An 18,382-nucleotide genomic window follows, 5' to 3' on the forward strand; every position below is an offset into this window, starting at 1 on the left:
GAGGCAGGAGGGAGAGGAGGGTGTATAATTTTGTGACTGGCAGCCCTAGCTTCTAATCATGGAAAAAAGGCTGGGAAAAGTGCTGAAAAGAGCAACTAAAATGATTAAGGGGCTGGAGCATCTCCCCTACGAGGGGAGGTTACATCAACTGGGATTGTTTAGGAGGCTAAGGGTAGACATGATAGAGGTGTACAAAATGATGCCTGGTATGGAGAATGTGGACAGGAGACATTTTTCTCCCTCTCTCAAAATACTAGAACCCAATGGGGTTATGCCATGAAGCAGAGTGGTGGGAGATCCAGGACAAATAAACGGAAGGATGCTTCACACAGTGCATAGTTAAGTTATGGAACTCACTACCACAAGAATGTAGTAATGGCCACCAATTTGGATGGCTTCAAAAGGGGGTTGGATAAATTCCTGGAGGCGAAGGCTATCCATGGCTACTAGCCCTGATGGTTGTGTGCTATCTCCAGTATTCGAGGCAGTAAGCCTGTGGGCACCAGTTGCTGGGGAACATGGGTGGGATGGTGCTCTGGCACCCATGTCCTGCTTGTTGGTCCCTGGCCGATGGCTGGTTTGTCTGTGTGAACAGAGTGCTGGACTAGATGGAACCTTGGTCTGATCCAACAGGGCTCTTCTGATGGACTTATGGTGAATGGTTTTACCAGGACTCTCTGGTCCCGTGGCTTCGGAGGGTTGTTGAAGTAATGTATTGCAAGGCCAGCGTTCAGGGAAATTTTGCTAGTTCTGTCTCCCCGGACAGGAACATTAAAAGAGGTTTGGTGGAGTCTGTGGGACCTGGCAGAGTGTAGCCTTGCGGGCTTGTTTGGAAAATGCTGGATGTTCATGTCCTTCTGCCTCTGCCACTCTACATCCAGCATTGCACTTTCTGTGACTTTGTTGCTGACTGAGCAAGAAACCAAAATGTCTTAAACAGTTTTCATTGGTCATAACTTCCTAGCCTCTGCACCTATCATTCTGAAATTTTGCAGGTTTCTTAACTAGGGCCATCTCTCTGCTGTGTGTCATCTTCATAACAATTGTTCACAAAGAACATAAGGGGAGAAGCTCCTCCTCTTCCTTTAAAAAAAAGGGGGAAAAAGAAACCTGCATACTATAAAAGCTGTTCTTGCACAAAGCTGCCTCCACCTATTCATCCGAAACTTGGCAGGTTTGATTGCCTTGGAAAGGGAAACTATTTGCAAACTATGTGAACAAGTCCTGTTTGCAACCCCGAATACGAAAGCAAGCAGGCATGCAATTCTTGCGAGCGGGTGTGCAAATTCACAATTTCCCAAAGTTGCGTTCAAAAGCGCACCCTTGTGCAAGTGCACATTCTCCCCCCCGAATGCCCATTTTCACACTTTAGCCTGTGGGGAAAACTGGGCATTTGGGTGCACTGTTTTAAAAACGCACATTTTCCCCGATCGAAATAGCACATTTTTTTTATTATTTTAAAAAAGCAAAAGCAAAAAGAGACACTCGTGTCTAGGAATGCCAGTGATGGGAATAGAGTTTCGAGAAGGAATTCGGGGGTCTTCGATGAGCCCGGACATCGCATTATTGCCCACCCCTAGCCGGCAGGCTGCATGCTACAAAGGCTTTGTAGTGATTGCTGGCTACTTCCAAAGTCTACGTAATGGGAAACAGGGAAGGCACTCTTCAGATCGGGAGGGAGGATTTCATTCAATTTTGCCAACAAATAAAAAAGTTATTGGCAGTTCCCTTGGGGGGAAAAACACACCAATATGCAGGCAAATAGCACAACCACCCCTGTACCGATTGATCTGAAATTTGGCAGGCTCAATCCTCCTATAAATGGCTACTTGGTCTGCAAGTTTAAGAAAATTATGACAAAGAGGGGGGAAATGTTCGTTGATTTCCAATGATAGTCAATGGGAGGCATGAAGATTTGGATTTCCAAATTGAGATTTGGATTTGAGTTGAATCAGGTGGCCTCTGAATCAGTCTGAGCCAAATCAGACTGTTTTCCAATCACTGAATCAAGATCCAAACTAAATCTTGGCATTGATGCCCACCCCTAGGAATAAACCTAGCTCACATTTTCTTTTCCTATGTTACTTTGAGAGCTTACTTAGTTAAAGAGCAACTAATAAACGTGCAATGCCAGAAAATAAGCAAGGTGGTCGAATGGATTGAATTACTGCAGGTGGGTAGAATCTCAGCTCTAAAGAAACAAATAAATCCCTGCAAGTAGAAAGCTAGCACGGCAAGCAAGAAGATGCTTGCCCGGCTCCTGCTATGTTACTGTTCTACTTACATAGATTTTTTCACATGGGGAAGGGGGCAGGACATTGAAACAATGAGATCTCCTGGCTCAAGTCCTTTCCAACACCTCATTCTGCTGCGTGTAGGAATCAGGCCTCAGCTGCCTCTCAGAGCTAGAACCACGGGAAAAAACTAGGATAGCTCTTCAGAGTGTTTTTTGTTGGCTTGGAGGGGTGGGAAGGAAAGAAAAAGTGTGCAACTTTTTATTAGCTATTTGGGGTGCACACTCTATGAGGTTGGCTGCGTTCAGACAGCATGATAGTCAACGGTGGAGCAAAAATCACCTCAACAGTTGTTCATCTAGGGCTACGCCCCACACAACGTAATTATTAACCATGGTGTGGATTAGGATCAGTGTTGAGTTGACTATTGACTCACTCCTCCCCCACCCCAGTCCTCCCACTAGTATCCCATCAGCCATTGCTGCCAAAAATCTATCTTGTCAGCTGGACTAGAGCGGCAGCCACTGCTTTGACTGCTCTTGCCTTGCGACTCTGTGGTTGGCGAAATAACCAACGGAGCCTACCGCACAACACGCTAACCAACAGTGGTTCAAATAGCCAACTCTGCACAAATAACCAACCGTTGGTTAAAAAACTCCAGCCACACAACACAATAACCCACGGTGGGTTAAATAACCAAGCGTCTACTATTTAAACCACTGTCGGTTATCGTGTTGTCTGAACCCAGTCTTTGTCTCAATCTCCTGGTCTTAACCAGTCAATAGGATAAGGGGTCTTCATAGGTACGAATCCAAACTGGATGGTGTGTGTGTGGGGGGGGAAGTTATTTTATTTTATGATTTTAAAATTCTACTGCCCTGCTGCTCTTTCTAGGAAGAGGTAAGTCTCGCTTGCTTTTTGCAGAAATAGAAAAGGGGTGAAATCACAAGGGGGGGGGGGAAGCCATGCTTGCTCTTACGTGCTTTCTCTGCTGAGTCTTTTTTGCATTTTTCTTAGATTGCACCTTAGCTGAAAGAGGAAATAACTGTGCAATTTTTTAAAAAAATATTATTATTGCAAGCTGCTGCCCCGACAGATGCAAGATCTGAATTTTGAAAGTCTGAACTACACACCTCGCAAACTTATACTCCACCATCCAACCAAACGCCCATTTCCAGCTCTTCTGGGAGGTCAGCACGCAAGAGGGGGGAGAAAACGGGGAGCTATTAGTGACTCGTCTTTTGCCATCGTGCATTGTCCTTTTGGTACAATGCGTTGGACCATTTCAATAATTAACACCCTCGCAACCCCCCCCCAAAAAAAAACAGGGGGGGGGTTGAGCTAAAAATTGGACTCAAAGGATTTTTTTTAAAAGCACTTTAATCCTTTCATGCTGATGACTCTGATCGCTTCCATGTCTGCCAACAGACACTGAGCAGAGGGGGTGGATGGGTTGGGGGTTGACAATATGTGACCGGCCAAGCCAAGGAGATAAAGAGAAGGCTGCTAATCAGCTAAATAGAATCTGGAACCCATTCATATGAAAATACCCCACTTTTTTGTCACCTGAGGGACACTATAGTGTCCCAATGTACATTCTTGTCACTGTTGGGCGGAGGCGGGGGTGGGTGGGGGACGACTCTTTTGGCTTGAGCAATTTCTCCCTTAGGTTATTTTCCTCCTTCAGTTTCAGGAAGTGAGCTTTTAAATGCCAAACTCATTTTGCGAGCGTCGGTGGGAAAGAGGAAGGCGTTCCAAAAGGTCTTGCTTGGGCTGTCTACCAAACGGCTAAAAAGTTTATAAAAGCAAAAGCAAAGCAGAGACTGGGTTCAAACAACACGATAACCAATGGTGGTTTAAATAGTTGAGGGTTGGTTATTTAACCTACCATGGGTTATCGTGTTGTTGGGAGGGAGTTTTCTAACCGACGGTTGGTTATTCGGCCGAAATAACCAATGCAAATAACCAATGTTGTGCAGAGTTGGCTATTTGAACCACCACTGGTTTCCATGTTGTGTGGAGGGCATCGTTGGTTATTTCCTCAGCCACAGAGTTTCAAGGCAAGAGCGGTCAAAGCGGTGGCTGCTGCTCTAGTCCAGTTGCCAGGATAGGTTTTGGCCAGCAATGGCTGATGGGATACTAGCGGGAAGACTGAGAGGGGAGAGAGGGCAGGGGATGAGTGAGTCAACTCAGTGTGGACTGAGAGTCAACTTAACGCTGACCCTAATCCATACCACGGTTGATTATTATCATGTTGTGTGGGGAGTATCCCCTAGATCAGAGCTTTCCAAACTTTTCATGTTGGTGACACACGTTTTAGACATGCATCATTTCGCGACACAGTAATTATTTTATTTATTTAGAGTATTTTTTATCCCGCACCTCAGCCAAAAGGCTCTCGGAGCGGCTTACAATGTATCAATAAAGAAGACAGTCCCTACCCTCAGGCTTACATTCTACAAAAAGACATGACACACAAGGAAAAGTGGATGGGGAGGGAAGAGGGAGAAAATAAAAAGAAATTAAGGAGACTGCTTAGGCTGGTGGGAAGGCCCTGCTCCGTCATCTCATCTCCCAACGGAGGGGCAAACCAACAGCTCCTTCTTCCCCACAAGGTGAAGATGTTAGCCCTGGGGGGGGGGGGGGGTTCCAACTGAAGCAGGCTCTGATGGTGCCTGCCTGCTCCAGTCTCCATTCAGTTTTACTAGCAAACCGAAGGTTAAACTAACCCCTTATAAGAGATACGGACACATACATAAATTGTAATAACGAAATGTATGGGGACACAACATATCTCATGAAAACCTTTCATTTATATTTTTAAAAATATATGATTTGAAAGATAATAACATACACTTCCAAGACTTTTCACATTGAACCAATTTTGTCGAGCTGCGATCGAGCGGTGGTTGAGACGGTATTCTATCGAAAAACTGGACCCATGGAATTTCTCGAATGCGTCACTTCAGGTGCAGCCGCGTCACCGGAAGTGACGCGGGATCGGCTGATTCGACCCGATTACACATACTGCACATGCGCAGTACCTGTATGATCCCTCGACCGTGGTGTGCATACATGGATACGACGGAAGGGGAACATACAAGTGCACCATACTAATCGGCACCTTTGCTGTGTAAAAATGCATGCAAGTTGGTATTGCTTATTTCACATAGACTCAGAGGTTTCTCGTTACGTCCGCGTGACATGCCTACACGCTGCAGCGGACACACTAATTTATTTATTTATTTATTACATTTTTATACCGCCCAATAGCTGAAGCTCTCTGGGCAGTTCACAAAAATTAAAACTGTAATAAAACAACCAACAGGTTAAAAGCACAAACACAAAATACACTATAAAAAGCACCACCAGGATAAAACCACGCAGCAAAATTGATATAAGATTAAAATACAGAGTTAAAACTGTAAAATTTAAATTTAAGTTAAAATTAAGTGTTAAAATACTGAGTGAATAAAAAGGTCTTCAGCTGGCGATGAAAGGAGTGCAGTGTAGGCGCCAGGTGGACCTCTCTGGGGAGCTTATTCCACAACCGGGGTGCCACAGCAGAGAAGGTCCCGACACACAGTTTGGAAAGCTCTGCCCTAGATAAACAACTGTTGAGTTGCTTATTATTGAGCTGACTATCGTGTTGTCTGAACGCAGCCACAGTGTACCATCCAATCATTATCCAGTACTCTGGTTCTCAAAGTTTGAATGGACTCAACTCACAATTTCCAGGTCCAGAACCGGTCTAGAAGCTGCGATGGAGGAACAGTCCCTGAACACACTAGGTGGGCTGCCGCTCCTGCTTGGACTTACCTCCTGTCTTTGTTTCCAGCCACCAGCGTGGAAGGCGGGCTGTCCCGCAGGTTGACGCACGAGAAGTCGCCCAAGGAGCTGCCCAGCTGTGTCACGCACTGTCCCGTTTCCAAGTTGTAGAGGAGGATCTAGAAGAAACGCCACAGAAATGCACACGGTCAACCAGGAGCAGCGGTCAGAGCAAAATAACAGCAACTGCCTCTTCGGCCCTTTTAAAAAAACAAAACTCACTCTCAGCCTCTCAGCCTCTTATCTGTGGAAGAGCCTCATTCAGGCACAGTACATCTGTTAGCATAGGTGCCTCCATTTTCAAAAGGAAACGATGAAGCAGCCATTAAGCAGCAAACCAGGCATCACGTACGCGAGAGTGTCTCCTTGGGTGTCTCCTTGTGTCTGTCTTATCTAACAGAAACAAGAGCCTCAGCTCCAGAGCAAAGTTAGCTTACAGTAGAGCAAAGGGATTGTTTAACAAAGGTTAGCTATGCTCCAGTGTTACGTTCTGATTGGTTCATGCTGCTACTGGGCACTGCCCTTTGCAGGCTTCAAATGCTGTACTGAATTCCTTGCTTCTCTGTCTGACTGCTCGCCTTTGAAGAGACTCAGATCTTGATTATAATCAATAAAGCGCTTTTGAACCCTCTGTCGCTGAAGTGTGAAGTCGTGCTTCGGGGCTGATTGGATCTTGTCCCTAGGGCGAAGAACATTTATCTAACACATCTTCTTGTGGTTGTTTTTAAAGGAATGAAAGGGAGTGAAACACAACAAGCCACAAGAAGTTAAGCAGCTCGTCTATTTGAGAGGCGTGTGCAAGCGAGTGCGGCCTGCAGGGGAGGTGTGTGAAGTGGCCCCCAAATCCCCCATTGGTTAGAATCTTGATGTGTTAGGGTAGACATTTTCTGGCCTCCACACTTCAAGAAGGATGCAGACCAGCTGGAGCGTGTTCAGAGGAGGGCAACCAGGAGGATCAGGGGCCTGGAAACAAAGCCCCATGAAGAGAGACTGAAACAGCAGGGCATGTTTAGCCTGGAGAAGAGAAGATGGAGGGGAGACACGATAGCACTCTTCAAATAGTTAAAAGGTTGTCACACAGAGGAGGGCCAGGATCTCTTCTCGATCCTCCCAGAGTGAAGGAGACGGAATTACGGGCTCAAGTTACAGGAAGCCAGATTCTAGCTGGACATCAGGAAAAACGTCCTGACTGTTAGAGCAGTGCGACAATGGAATCAGTTACCTAGGGAGGTTGTGGGCTCTCCCACCCTAGAGGCCTTCAAGAGGCAGCTGGATAAGCATCTGTCGGGGATGCTTTAGGGTTAGGGTTTCCTGCATTGAGCAGAGGGTTGGACTCGATGGCCTTGTAGGCCCCTTCCAACTCTGCTATTCTATGATTCTATGATCCCTTCAATGCTGGAAAACAACAGCAGCGGCAACTCAGGGATGGAGGCAGGTTAGCTGGGAAGCCTTCAAACAGTGGGCTTTGCCAGCCTCCGTCTCTACCAGACGCACATGTCCAATAAAGCCAAGCCTCCCAATGTAGGGTTTGCAACATTCGGAAATCAACCGTTCCCAGACCCGAGTTGAGAGAGTTCTCCCCAAACGCTGAATAATTCAACATGCTCGAAAACGCCTTAAGACGGCCTTCACCGTGACGTTGAGTTAAAGACCTCAGAGATTAGGGGGAGGGGGGGGAATGCAGCATCCATTTCGTAGGCGATTCTTTCCATGTTACAAGTCCCTTAACGACCTTTACCGGCTCACCCCCTCGCTCACTCTTTTAATAAGGCTGAGCAAATGGGACTTCATTTTCTCTGGTTGCTACAGCACAGCAAAATCAATTATTCATGCCCCTCGCTTTCTCTTTTGTTCAGGCAATGCATTAGTCTAATGCCACCTTTTCACAGCGAACGCTGGGCGCACTGTGACCTTTGGCCTCTGGCAAATGGGCGGGAGGGGGGCGCACAGGAGGCAAAAGGGAAGGGATGGGCTTCCATTCAGGGGTTAAATAGCAAACCGAGCAACGTGCTGTCATCCAAACTCCTTTCAGGCACTTTTTCGTAGCCAAGATCTGGAAATCGCATGGAATCATAGAAGAAGGGGCCCCTAAGGCCATCGAGTCCAACCCCCCTGCTCAATGCAGGAATCCACCTCAAAGCATCCCTGACCGATGGCTGTCCAGCTGCCTCTTGAATGCCTCTCATGTGGGAGAGCCCACGACCTCCCTAGGCCATTGGTTCTGTTGTCGTGCTGCTCTAACAGTCAGGAAGTTTTTTCTGATGTCTAGCTGGAACGATGGGCAGTAACCAAGGCTGTCGCAGCGCTAGCCTACCTTGCAGGGGATAACCACATCCCTTACGGCATCCCAAAGTCTTTGGAGCAAGGGTAAGGTTAAAAATCTAATTTGGAAAAGGGAACCCAGTAAAGGGATCCCAGATCCGTGCTCCATTAGGGGGGATCTCAAGATATGTGTGGGATATGTATGGGAACAGATGCTCCCAGTTGAGAACATCAAAGAACAAAGTCACCAACTTGAACTGGGCCTGAAAATGAATCAGCAGGCAGGTGGCTGCCTTGGTGATCAGCTTTGGATTGCACATAGGTTTATTAGCACAGGATGCAGCTGGCTGCCTGTCAAGAGGCCAGAAAGCATGCTACTTATTTAAATCAGCCTGCTGTACTTTTATAGCCGTAGGTCCTTGCAATGCCCCACCCTGCCTCAATTGTAGCTAGAGCTATTGCAGTAGCCTGGGTTGCAGTGTTCTACTGTGGGTTACCCTATTTCTTCGATTCTAAGACACACTTTTTCCCCCATATAAACATCTCTAAAAATGGGGTGCGTCTTAGAATCGCGGGTGTGTCTTAGGGTTTTTTTTTTCTGTTGGTGGTACTGAAATTAGTGAGCGTCTTACAATCGATGGTGTCTTACAATCGAAGAAATACGGTAGATCTTTAGCAGGGGTCTGGGTAGGTCAGGTTTCACAGGGAGGCAAGACAAGAATAGATCAGTACCATGGAGAGCTCCAAGTGATGCTGGGGTTGGAAGCCAAACAAGGTTATCCGTATGTTGCTCCAACAAGCAGCAGATCAAGACTGAGCCTTAAATAGGAGTTTGTTTTCTTTAGGCTAGTTGGCCCCGCCTCCATATGGACTGAGTTGGCCCCACCTCCATACTGGCCTGTTTTAGCAACCACTGGCTGCAATGAATAGTTGTGGTGTGCTAGTGTCCTCATGGCCCAAGTCCTCAGAGTCTGAGGACAGTAATGCCAAACTCCTCTGGATCCATGGAAGCTGACCTCTGGGGCCTTTCTAGAGAACTGGGTCCTAGTGAGGCATAAGACCTGTGATGATTTTATGTTACCGAGTCCTCTTTCTGATCCTTTAACTCTGAAGCCTCTTCTTCTGAGAACAAGGGGTCACGATCCTTTGAGATTGATGGTTTGGGGTCCAGGTTCATGACACCTGCCCACCCCAGAAGCATGAGAAATTAAGAGGTCAAGGGCTACCCACATTATTATATTACATTTGATTACATTTATATCCTGCCTTTCTTCTAAGGAGCTCAAAGCAATGGATAGGGTTCCTCTCCCTCCATTTTGTCCTCACAACAGTCCTATGAGGTAGGCTCAGCTTAGTCACAGCAACTGGTCCTAGGTGAGCTTCACGGCTGAGTGGGGATTTGAACCCAGGTCTTGCCAGTCCTAGTGCAACATCCAAGCCATAATGATGCCTTGACTCTCAGTGTTCACACTATGCTAGCAACAGCTACGGCTTCTCTCAAACATTTAATTCATAATGTCAAAGTTCTATATTTTACAGCTGCATGGGAGGCACAGTTTCATTAGGCTAGTCTAAATATGGAGCTCAGCCCCGTACCCTCGGCTATTAACAAATGCACGGTTAGCACATGCACACTAAAGCACACACACAGATCGGCATATTAGTTTGATAATACATTTATAGATGAGCTAAGATTTGGAAGATCGACTAGAGAAGGAGAAGGGGGGGGGGGCTGAGAAAAGTGTAGACCCATAAAGAAGAGGCAGTATGTTAGGAGGGGAGGTGTATGTGGAATAAAAAAAGGGGGGGGACATAAAGCAGTTAATATGCATGAATAATGGATGTTTGATTTAAAAGCAGTTTACTCCAATATGATGTAATTTTTTGACAACCAGCCAGCCAGACTATCTTGTAGCTCCCTGTCAGGGAGAAGTCAGCATTATAGCACAGGGAATGCTACCTCATCTAGGATCATGGGGAAAATTGACTTTCATGCTATCCCAAAGGTGACTTTCCACTGGCAAACAAACGCACACATGGTTCTCACTCAGGTGCCGAACGTATCGGTACAATGCTCCAAGACGCAACAGCCTATTTTCTATCTTCACCACCGTGGGGACGCTCCGCAGTGCAAACGAAAGAAATGAAAACCACTTTTTTCCTGAGGATCTAAGCCTTGCGATATAGATTACCGGAGGCGCTTTCGAAGTAAAAACAAGACAAAACACGGTTTCCGTTTCCCTTTCGAGCCTGCGTTCGAAGGGAGTCGAAGCGTTCTAGTCGAAGCGTTCGGCTCGGAGCCGTCACTGCCAAGGAGAGTCAGGCGCGGAACGGGGAGACGGAGCCCGGACATCGGCGCTGCGCTCTGCCAAAGCACCTGCAAGCCCTGCTGTTTCTGCCCCTGGACCTTCCCTGCCTCCAGACTGCCAAGCGGGGAGGACGGCCAAAACCAGGCGAGGTGGAGAGGTAGACAGATGTCTCCTGGAGGCAGGAAGGAGGTCACACCAAACTCATTTAACCTGTGGACAAAGAGAAACAGGGAAAGGGATCCTTCGGCCACAGGCCAAACATGACAGTTGTTCTGTCCCTCGGACAGGGTAGGCGGAAAGGTAGAAAAACAAGACGTAGAGCAAAGCGACTTGCTTTGGTGAAGTCAGAGTATAACTAATAGGCACGTTGAGATCATGGTTTTAAGCTAGATTCATGGACATCAAGGCAAGAATGTGGAACGAGGGGGAGGTTTGGGGAAGGCGCAGCACTGTGAATGTACCAGAGGCTTGAAGTAGACCCTGCAGATTCCCAAGAACCTAAAACTCATTTTTTTAAAAAGGGCAAGAGTTTCTAGCCCTTATATTGTTAACAAGGACTTTTTTTAAAAAAAAAATGTGAATAGCTAAAAAAAAAAAACCTTGGAGATATTATTATATTAAGCAGTATATAAGTACTAAAAATAAATAATAAAGCAAAGTTTAGTTGATTAAATGGTGGCTGCCATTTTTAAAAAAGTATTAGATCATACAAATAGGAAACGATAAAACATTCATATATTCCATTTTTAGAAGGAAAAAGAAATGTATCCACTTGTCAAATATGAAATACAGTCTATACAACCTCATAATATTCTTAATAGGGAATGTGGATTAGCACTTTATTGGACCAGTACATACTAGAAAACATCCATTTTTTTTAACAAAAGAATCATATAACTGTTTGCCCTCCTTACTCTGATCAAGTTTGCAATTTTTACCAGAAACACTGTATCCCATATTTTAATTAACCATTCATCCAAGGATGGTGCTTTTTCCCATTTACAGGATATTGTTAACTGAACTCCTGAAAGGTGGTTGCCAATTTTAAATCACAGAGAGTAATTTTTAATCATTCGGGCTGAAAATTAAGGGCACTTCTTTATTCCTGTGGGGCTGCTTTTTAAAATGTATTATTACATTTATATCCCACCTTTTTCCCCCTTGGCAAAGAACCCAAGGCAGCTTAGATAGTCTCTGTTTTATCCTCACAACAACAACCCTGTGAGGGAGGTTAGGCTGATAGTTAGTGAATGGCCTGAAGTCATTCACTGAGCATCATAGCCTTGTGGGGACTAGAACCCGGATCTCCCAAGTTCCAGTCCAAAACTCCAGTCCACTACACCACATTGGTATATAGACCCTCAACAGGAAAATATATATATCACAAATTCCATGGAATTAAAATGAGGTTTTGTTTCTTTTTCAGTAGACAGCCTGAAAAAGATCTCAAACACCAACTGCCTTTTAGGTGACTGAAACACCAATATTTTTCCAGGATCCATTAAATATTTTAAAACAATAGCAACAGCTGAGTCTCCTGAGTCCCAGTCCAACGCTCTAACCACTACACCACACTTTAGTTCTGGTGCTTTACTGTGATAGGGAATAAAATAGTAATATGATTCTTCTAACAATGCATGATAGCTTTTGGTTATTAAGCTTTTCCATCCTCAAAACCCCATCAATAGGTGTTTGGGTAGCATTGCAAGTGTATTTAAAATGTAATTTAAATAGACTGGTTAAAAAGGCAGATACAGCCAACAAAATTTTCTTTGATCAGCTCTAAAACAACATAAAAATAAAAGGCCTGTCTAATTTCAGTCACATGGAAGAATCACAGCACCTACTAGTATTCCAGATCAGCCAATCTTTTCTGCCAATGGCGTACAGAATCTTGGCCCAGAAACGCAAAATGAAACATGATTGCCGAGTGGGTGGAGGGTCCCATCCCTCCGAAACAGGGCCAAAAGGCACCGATACATCTTCAATATCAATCTAGAGATAGATCATCGACTTCTGACCAGAGTAATCAACCAATGCAAAGTCCCTTCACGTCTGGGGAATAATTATCATAATAGACATTAGTAATTAGTTTCCGGCGTGATGTCAGCCGGTGCGGCAATGCCAGCATCCTTGTCAAACACATCCCAGCCGTCTGGGCTACTTCAGCCCCATCTCCCTGATTAGAATACACACTGATGCGCTGCTCATGAACCATCTGTCAAGCACACGCCAAAAGATTTCAGAACTAAATTAGGAAATCACTCTGAACACATAGAAGCAGCATTCGGGAGCTTACAGTGGATCACTGGGTTCTGGTTTTTGTTGGGGCACAAATAATGCAGCAGGGGCAGTAGATCTAGATCGACTGGTAGATCGCCGGGTGATTTGCAGTAGATTTTCAAAGGATTTCTGAAGTCCCAAGCAGCAGCAGCAACAAAACGAGTCCCACCCCGATGGCCTAAATTATGCTGCTGAAATAAAGAAATCTGGGGAGAAGGAGTGGATTTTTGTCTTCAAGGACTGTGAGCTCCTTTTCAGCTCTGGTCTTCAAAAGACATTCCTGGGCTCAGGATTCTTTCATTCTACGTAGACTTCTTTTGCACCATGCTTCGGTGGGTGGTTCTCAGGGAAGGAGGGATGGGTTTGAGTACAAAACAAAGTAGAACCTGCAATCTGATGCAGAGGTGGGCAGACGAAGCTCAGGAGAAGTACTTTAAAAAAATGAAAACCTTGAGATCCATCAATTGGTGGTGGCAGATACAAAATAGGACCTGGGATGAGGGAGGAACTAGATGTACCATGGGGTCTCAGGAGGAGGGGTTGATTGCCTCCTACGCCCCATGACAATGCTCAAAATATAGCCCTTAATCACATCCAAGGGGTAAATGTAGCTCTTAATCACATCCAAGGTCCCAACCCTGATTCACCCCAAATGTAGCCAAATTCACCCCAAATGTAGCCTTCTGAAAACAGCAGCTAAACAGGGGCCATTGCAGAATCGCTGCGGAAACCCATGCATACACAATTAAGGATTCCAACTCGAAACTGGCCTGCAGTGATGCGCGAAAGCTGGAAAAACAATTAATACTCATATTCTACAGGCGAGAAACACTAAAGTGAATTGCTGTGTTAAGGGTCAGCAAAGTCTCGTTTGCATCTGGCAGAAGAGAAGCGCAGAGAAAGGCAACTAACCAGCTTTGGCTGGCTCGCCAGCTACGGCCTCTTCTGGACAAGGATGGCTTGGCCACAGTGGTATGGCCATTATTAGTATTAGTATTAGTATCCCGCCTCAAGGTGGCCTTACAAAGTTTAAAACATACATGGGGGGGGGGAGGAACAAAACCATAAATGTTTAAAATACACAACAAAATTATAAGACATTAACATAGATTAACATAACCCTAACCCTGTGCCTGTTTGCTGCATTCTCTTCCCCTTATTGTTTTATTATGATTTTATTAGAATGTAAGCCTATGCGGCAGGGTCTTGCTATTTTATTGTTTTACTCTGTACAGCACCATGTACACTGATGGTGCTATATAAATTATTATTATTATTATTATTATTATTATTATTATATTATTATTATTATTATTATTATTATTATTATTAATTTATTTAGCACCATCAATGTACATGGTGCTGTACAGAGTAAAATACTAAATAGCAAGACCCTGCCGCATAGGCTTACATTCTAAGAAAATCATAATAAAACAGTAAGGAGGGGAAGAGAATGCAAACAGGCACAGGGTAGGGTAAACAGGCACTGGGTAGGGTAAAACTAACAGTATAAAGTCAGAACAAAATCAAGTTTTAAAAGCCATAGGAAAAAGAAAAGTTTTTAGCTGAGCTTTAAAAGCTGCGGTTGAACTTGTAGTTCTCAAATGTTCTGGAAGAGCGTTCCAGGCGTAAGGGGCAGCCGAAGAAAATGGACGAAGCCGAGCAAGGGAAGGAGAGACCCTTGGGCAGGTGAGAAACATGGCATCAAAGGAGCAAAGAGCACGAGTGGGGCAATAGTGTGAGATGAGAGAGGAGAGATAGGAAGAGATGAGAGAGGAGAGATAAATAATAACAGATGGAGGAACAGATTATTCTCCAAAGGCCTGCTGGAACAAAAAAGTTTTCGCCTGCTTCCGAAAGCCCATCAAGGAGGGAGCCAGCCTAGCTTCCCCGGGAAGAGAGTTCCAGAGCACTGGAGCAGCCACCGAGAAGGCCCTCTCCCGTGTTCCCACCAAGCGCGCCTGTGAAGATGGTGGGACTGAAAGAAGGGCTTCTCCCGAAGATCTTAAAGCACGGGCAGGCTCGTAAAGGAGAATACGGTCTTTCAAATAAGCATTAGTAACCTCAAGTCTGGATTACTGCAATGAGCTCTATGTGGGGCTGCCCTTAAGGCTGCTCCAGAAGCTGGAGCTAGTGCAGAACGCAGCAGCTCAGCTGTTGTCAGGAGCTGCCTCTTTTCAGCATATAACTCCTTTGCTGAGGGAATTGCATTGGCTGCCTATTGGCTACTGGGGCAGGTTTAAAGTTTTTGTACTTGTGTACAAAGCCCTAAATAACTTGGGACCAGGATACTAATGGGAGCATCTTCTCCCTTGCCAACCTGCCCTGTCACTGAGGTCATTGGAGGGCATGCTGGTGGTGGTTCCACACAGACCTTTGGCCTGATTGGAGTCCACCAGGAGAAGAGCCTCTATTGTGGTGGCCCTTTCTCTTTGGAACTCCCTGCCCCTGGAGGTCAGGCAAGCACTAACGCTATGCTGCTTCCGGCGCCTCCAACAAAGCAGGACACGGTGCAACAGCACCCTCCCACCCACGTTCCCCAGCAACAGGCTTACTGTCTCAGATACTGGAGAGAGCACACAACCATCAGGACTAGTAGCCATGGATAGCCTTCTCCTCCAGGAATTTATCCAACCCCCTTTTAAAGCCATCCAAATTGGAGGCCATCACTACATCTTGTGGCATCGCAGCACATACCCGACGCCGCTGAGGGCGTGCCTCTGTTCGGTGCTGTACTAGCCATAAGAACACAACTACAATAACGTGATGCTGTCGCTACCATATCATATGGCTACTCCTGATTATCTGAGACAGCATTTCCTTTCCTCTGCAATCCTCATTATTGCTTGCCCTGAAAATATGACTGCAAAATAGGTCACTTCCTTCGGGGGTTCTGAGTACTCGGCAAAGTTTTAAATTCTGCATCCAGACAAGCCAAACTCTGCAGCTAGAAAACCTGAACTCTGCGCCCTGAGTAACTCTGTGAACTCTCTCTTATTTTGTCTACATTGGTGCTGCTCATTTTACTGCCTTGCTATTCCTACCGTCACCTCCCGGTATTACTTGTCCTGAAAAGGATAAGGATCTATTCAAGCAAACATGCCACCTCTGGCAGCGAAAACCACATTCAGCCACTCCTCTGGCTTCTAAGATTTCGGCAAACCAACACTCCTTCAAAGATCTATTTGCAGCCATAAGGACTAGAAACATGGGTTCTTTAAATGAAAGCTAAGACTTGCAGGAAGCTGAATTCTGCATCCAATGCTTTTTGGGTGCTTCTGCAGAAATAATGTGTATATGCATGGCTCTAATTAGTTGGGGGGTATTATTGCTGAGAAAACTGATGTTGAGGGGGCGGGGTATGAACTGACTTGTTCAGGACTTCAAAGATGGGACTTCAAAAGCAAGTCTTTCAGTACAACTCTCACTCCACTGATATAGCAACTATTCCAATCTGTAACGAGCACCTTTGGTACTAGTCAGAGAAGTGACTTGTGCCTTAGGACTGGCGGGTTGGAGCAGAGGGATGGAATAGAACTCGGGAGATCCGGGTTCTAGACCCCACTGGGCCATGCAACTGACTGGGTGACTTTGGGCCAGTCACTGACTTTTAGCCTAACCTACCTCACAAGGTTGTTGTGAAAATAATATGGAGGAAGACCGTGAAAGCTATCTTGGGTTCCTTGCAAGAGGAAGAAAGAGCAGGATATCAATGTAATAAATAAATAAATAGGGTAAGAAAAACTAACCTGTACTTGAAAGATATATGTCTGATACATTCCAAGAAGATGGTGACTGAATTCCCCCGTTGAAATCTTTTAAAATGCACGTATTTTGTCACCTGTGAATTTTAATTTATTTATATTCCACCCATCCTCACAAGAGGCCCAGAACCGTAACAACCCATATAAAACAATACAACACGTGAACACTCCTAAAAGCATAGCCCTAAATTATTATTATTATTATTATTATTAATAATAATAATAATAATAATAATATAGCACCATCAATGTACATGGTGCTGCACATAGTAAAAGAATAAAACAGCAACGCCCTGCCACATAGGCTTACCGTCTAATAAAATCATAATAAAACAGTAAGAAAGGGAAGAGAATGCACCAAATAGGCACAGGGGACAATAAAACTAACAGTGAGAAAGTAAGAACAAGTTCAAGTTCTAAAAGCTGTAGAAAAAAAGAAAAGTTTTCAATTGAGCTTTAAAAACAGTAATTGAATTCCTTCCAAACACACAATCAAATGCAATAAAAACATCGCTGCAACACCAGAAAACAGATAAAAACACTTGCCTATATGCCCCAAAGTTTGGACAAATAAATATAGCTTTAACTGTCACATGAACGACAATCTCTGCTATATGCGAGTTCCGCATTTGAGGCACCCTGTGTATTGCAGGAGGGAGGCATTTGCGGATCCTTTGGGGACCAAAAGAGACAGCATGCATTTCACGTTTTTCATTGCTAGCTTCTGAACTTCTCCAGACGCTGAACAATTTCGAATACAGCTCCACAACCTGGAACCTGCCAGATCTCGTTGCTTGAGCTCTCTCGTGGGGAAAGGGACATCGGTCTACTCTACACAGGCAAACAGTTCCCCCTAGAGGCCTTCCGCTGCATGAAAAGGCCTGGCTCCCTGCGCTCTGCCTCCGTGAGGAAAGGAGGCCCATATATCAGCTAGCAATCCTGAAGTAACATGTCAAATTGCTCCTTTCCTTCTACCAAAGGGACAAGCCAGCGGTGTGTTTGCGTGGGGGCAGACCTAGGAGAACTCTGGGATTATTCATTTCATTTATTATATTCCTATACTGCCCCATAGCTGAAGGTCTCTGGGCAGTTCACAAAAATTCAGCAAGAATGAAGGAGATTATTGTCATTTCTCCGTGACTATTAGCTCCCTCTGAAATTACGTTGGGCCATAGAGCTGTCTCCTACTATTTATTTTATTTATTTATTACATTTACATACCACCCCCATAGCCGAAGCTCTCTGGGCAGTTCACAAAAGTTAAAAACAGTGAACATTAAAAAGAATACAAAATCTAAAACCATCAAAAACATAAACAGTATAAAACCAACGGTATCCATTTAAAAACAACAGTTCTGGGGTCCGTTAAAAAACAACAACACTTAGCATTGTTAAATGCTGTTAAATGCCTGGCAGAAGAGAAAAGTCTTGACCTGGCGCTGAAAAGATAACAATGTTGGCGCCAGGCGAGCCTCATCGGGGAAATCATTCCGTAATTGGGGGGCCACCACTGAAAAGGCCCTCTCTCTTGTTGCCTGCTACTAGGTCTTCTCCGTCCTATGCCCTTTATATGTGGCTCCTCAACCACAGTAATTTCCTAGCTCATTCGCCTTCCTTGTGGGCTGGTCTCCTTCCGGGTCAAGAGAACCAGCTAACAAGAGCCGATTGGCTTAAACCACAGGTGTCCTCTTTTGTCAGCCTT

General features: G+C 45.1%; 1 protein-coding gene across 1 annotated transcript in view; it reads right to left on the reverse strand.

Moving 5' to 3' along the window:
* The window catches only part of FBXW8 (F-box and WD repeat domain containing 8), a 99,523-nt gene that overhangs the window by 17,076 nt on the left and 64,065 nt on the right, over window positions 1–18,382 (reverse strand). Inside the window, exon 8 of the mRNA XM_063144037.1 lies at window positions 6,054–6,181. Coding sequence (XP_063000107.1) covers window positions 6,054–6,181 — 128 coding nt within the window. The remainder of the gene's footprint in view (window positions 1–6,053; window positions 6,182–18,382) is intronic.

The sequence above is a fragment of the Elgaria multicarinata genome, chromosome 18 (genome assembly GCF_023053635.1).
Source record: "Elgaria multicarinata webbii isolate HBS135686 ecotype San Diego chromosome 18, rElgMul1.1.pri, whole genome shotgun sequence".
NCBI classification, from domain to species: Eukaryota; Metazoa; Chordata; class Lepidosauria; order Squamata; family Anguidae; genus Elgaria; species Elgaria multicarinata.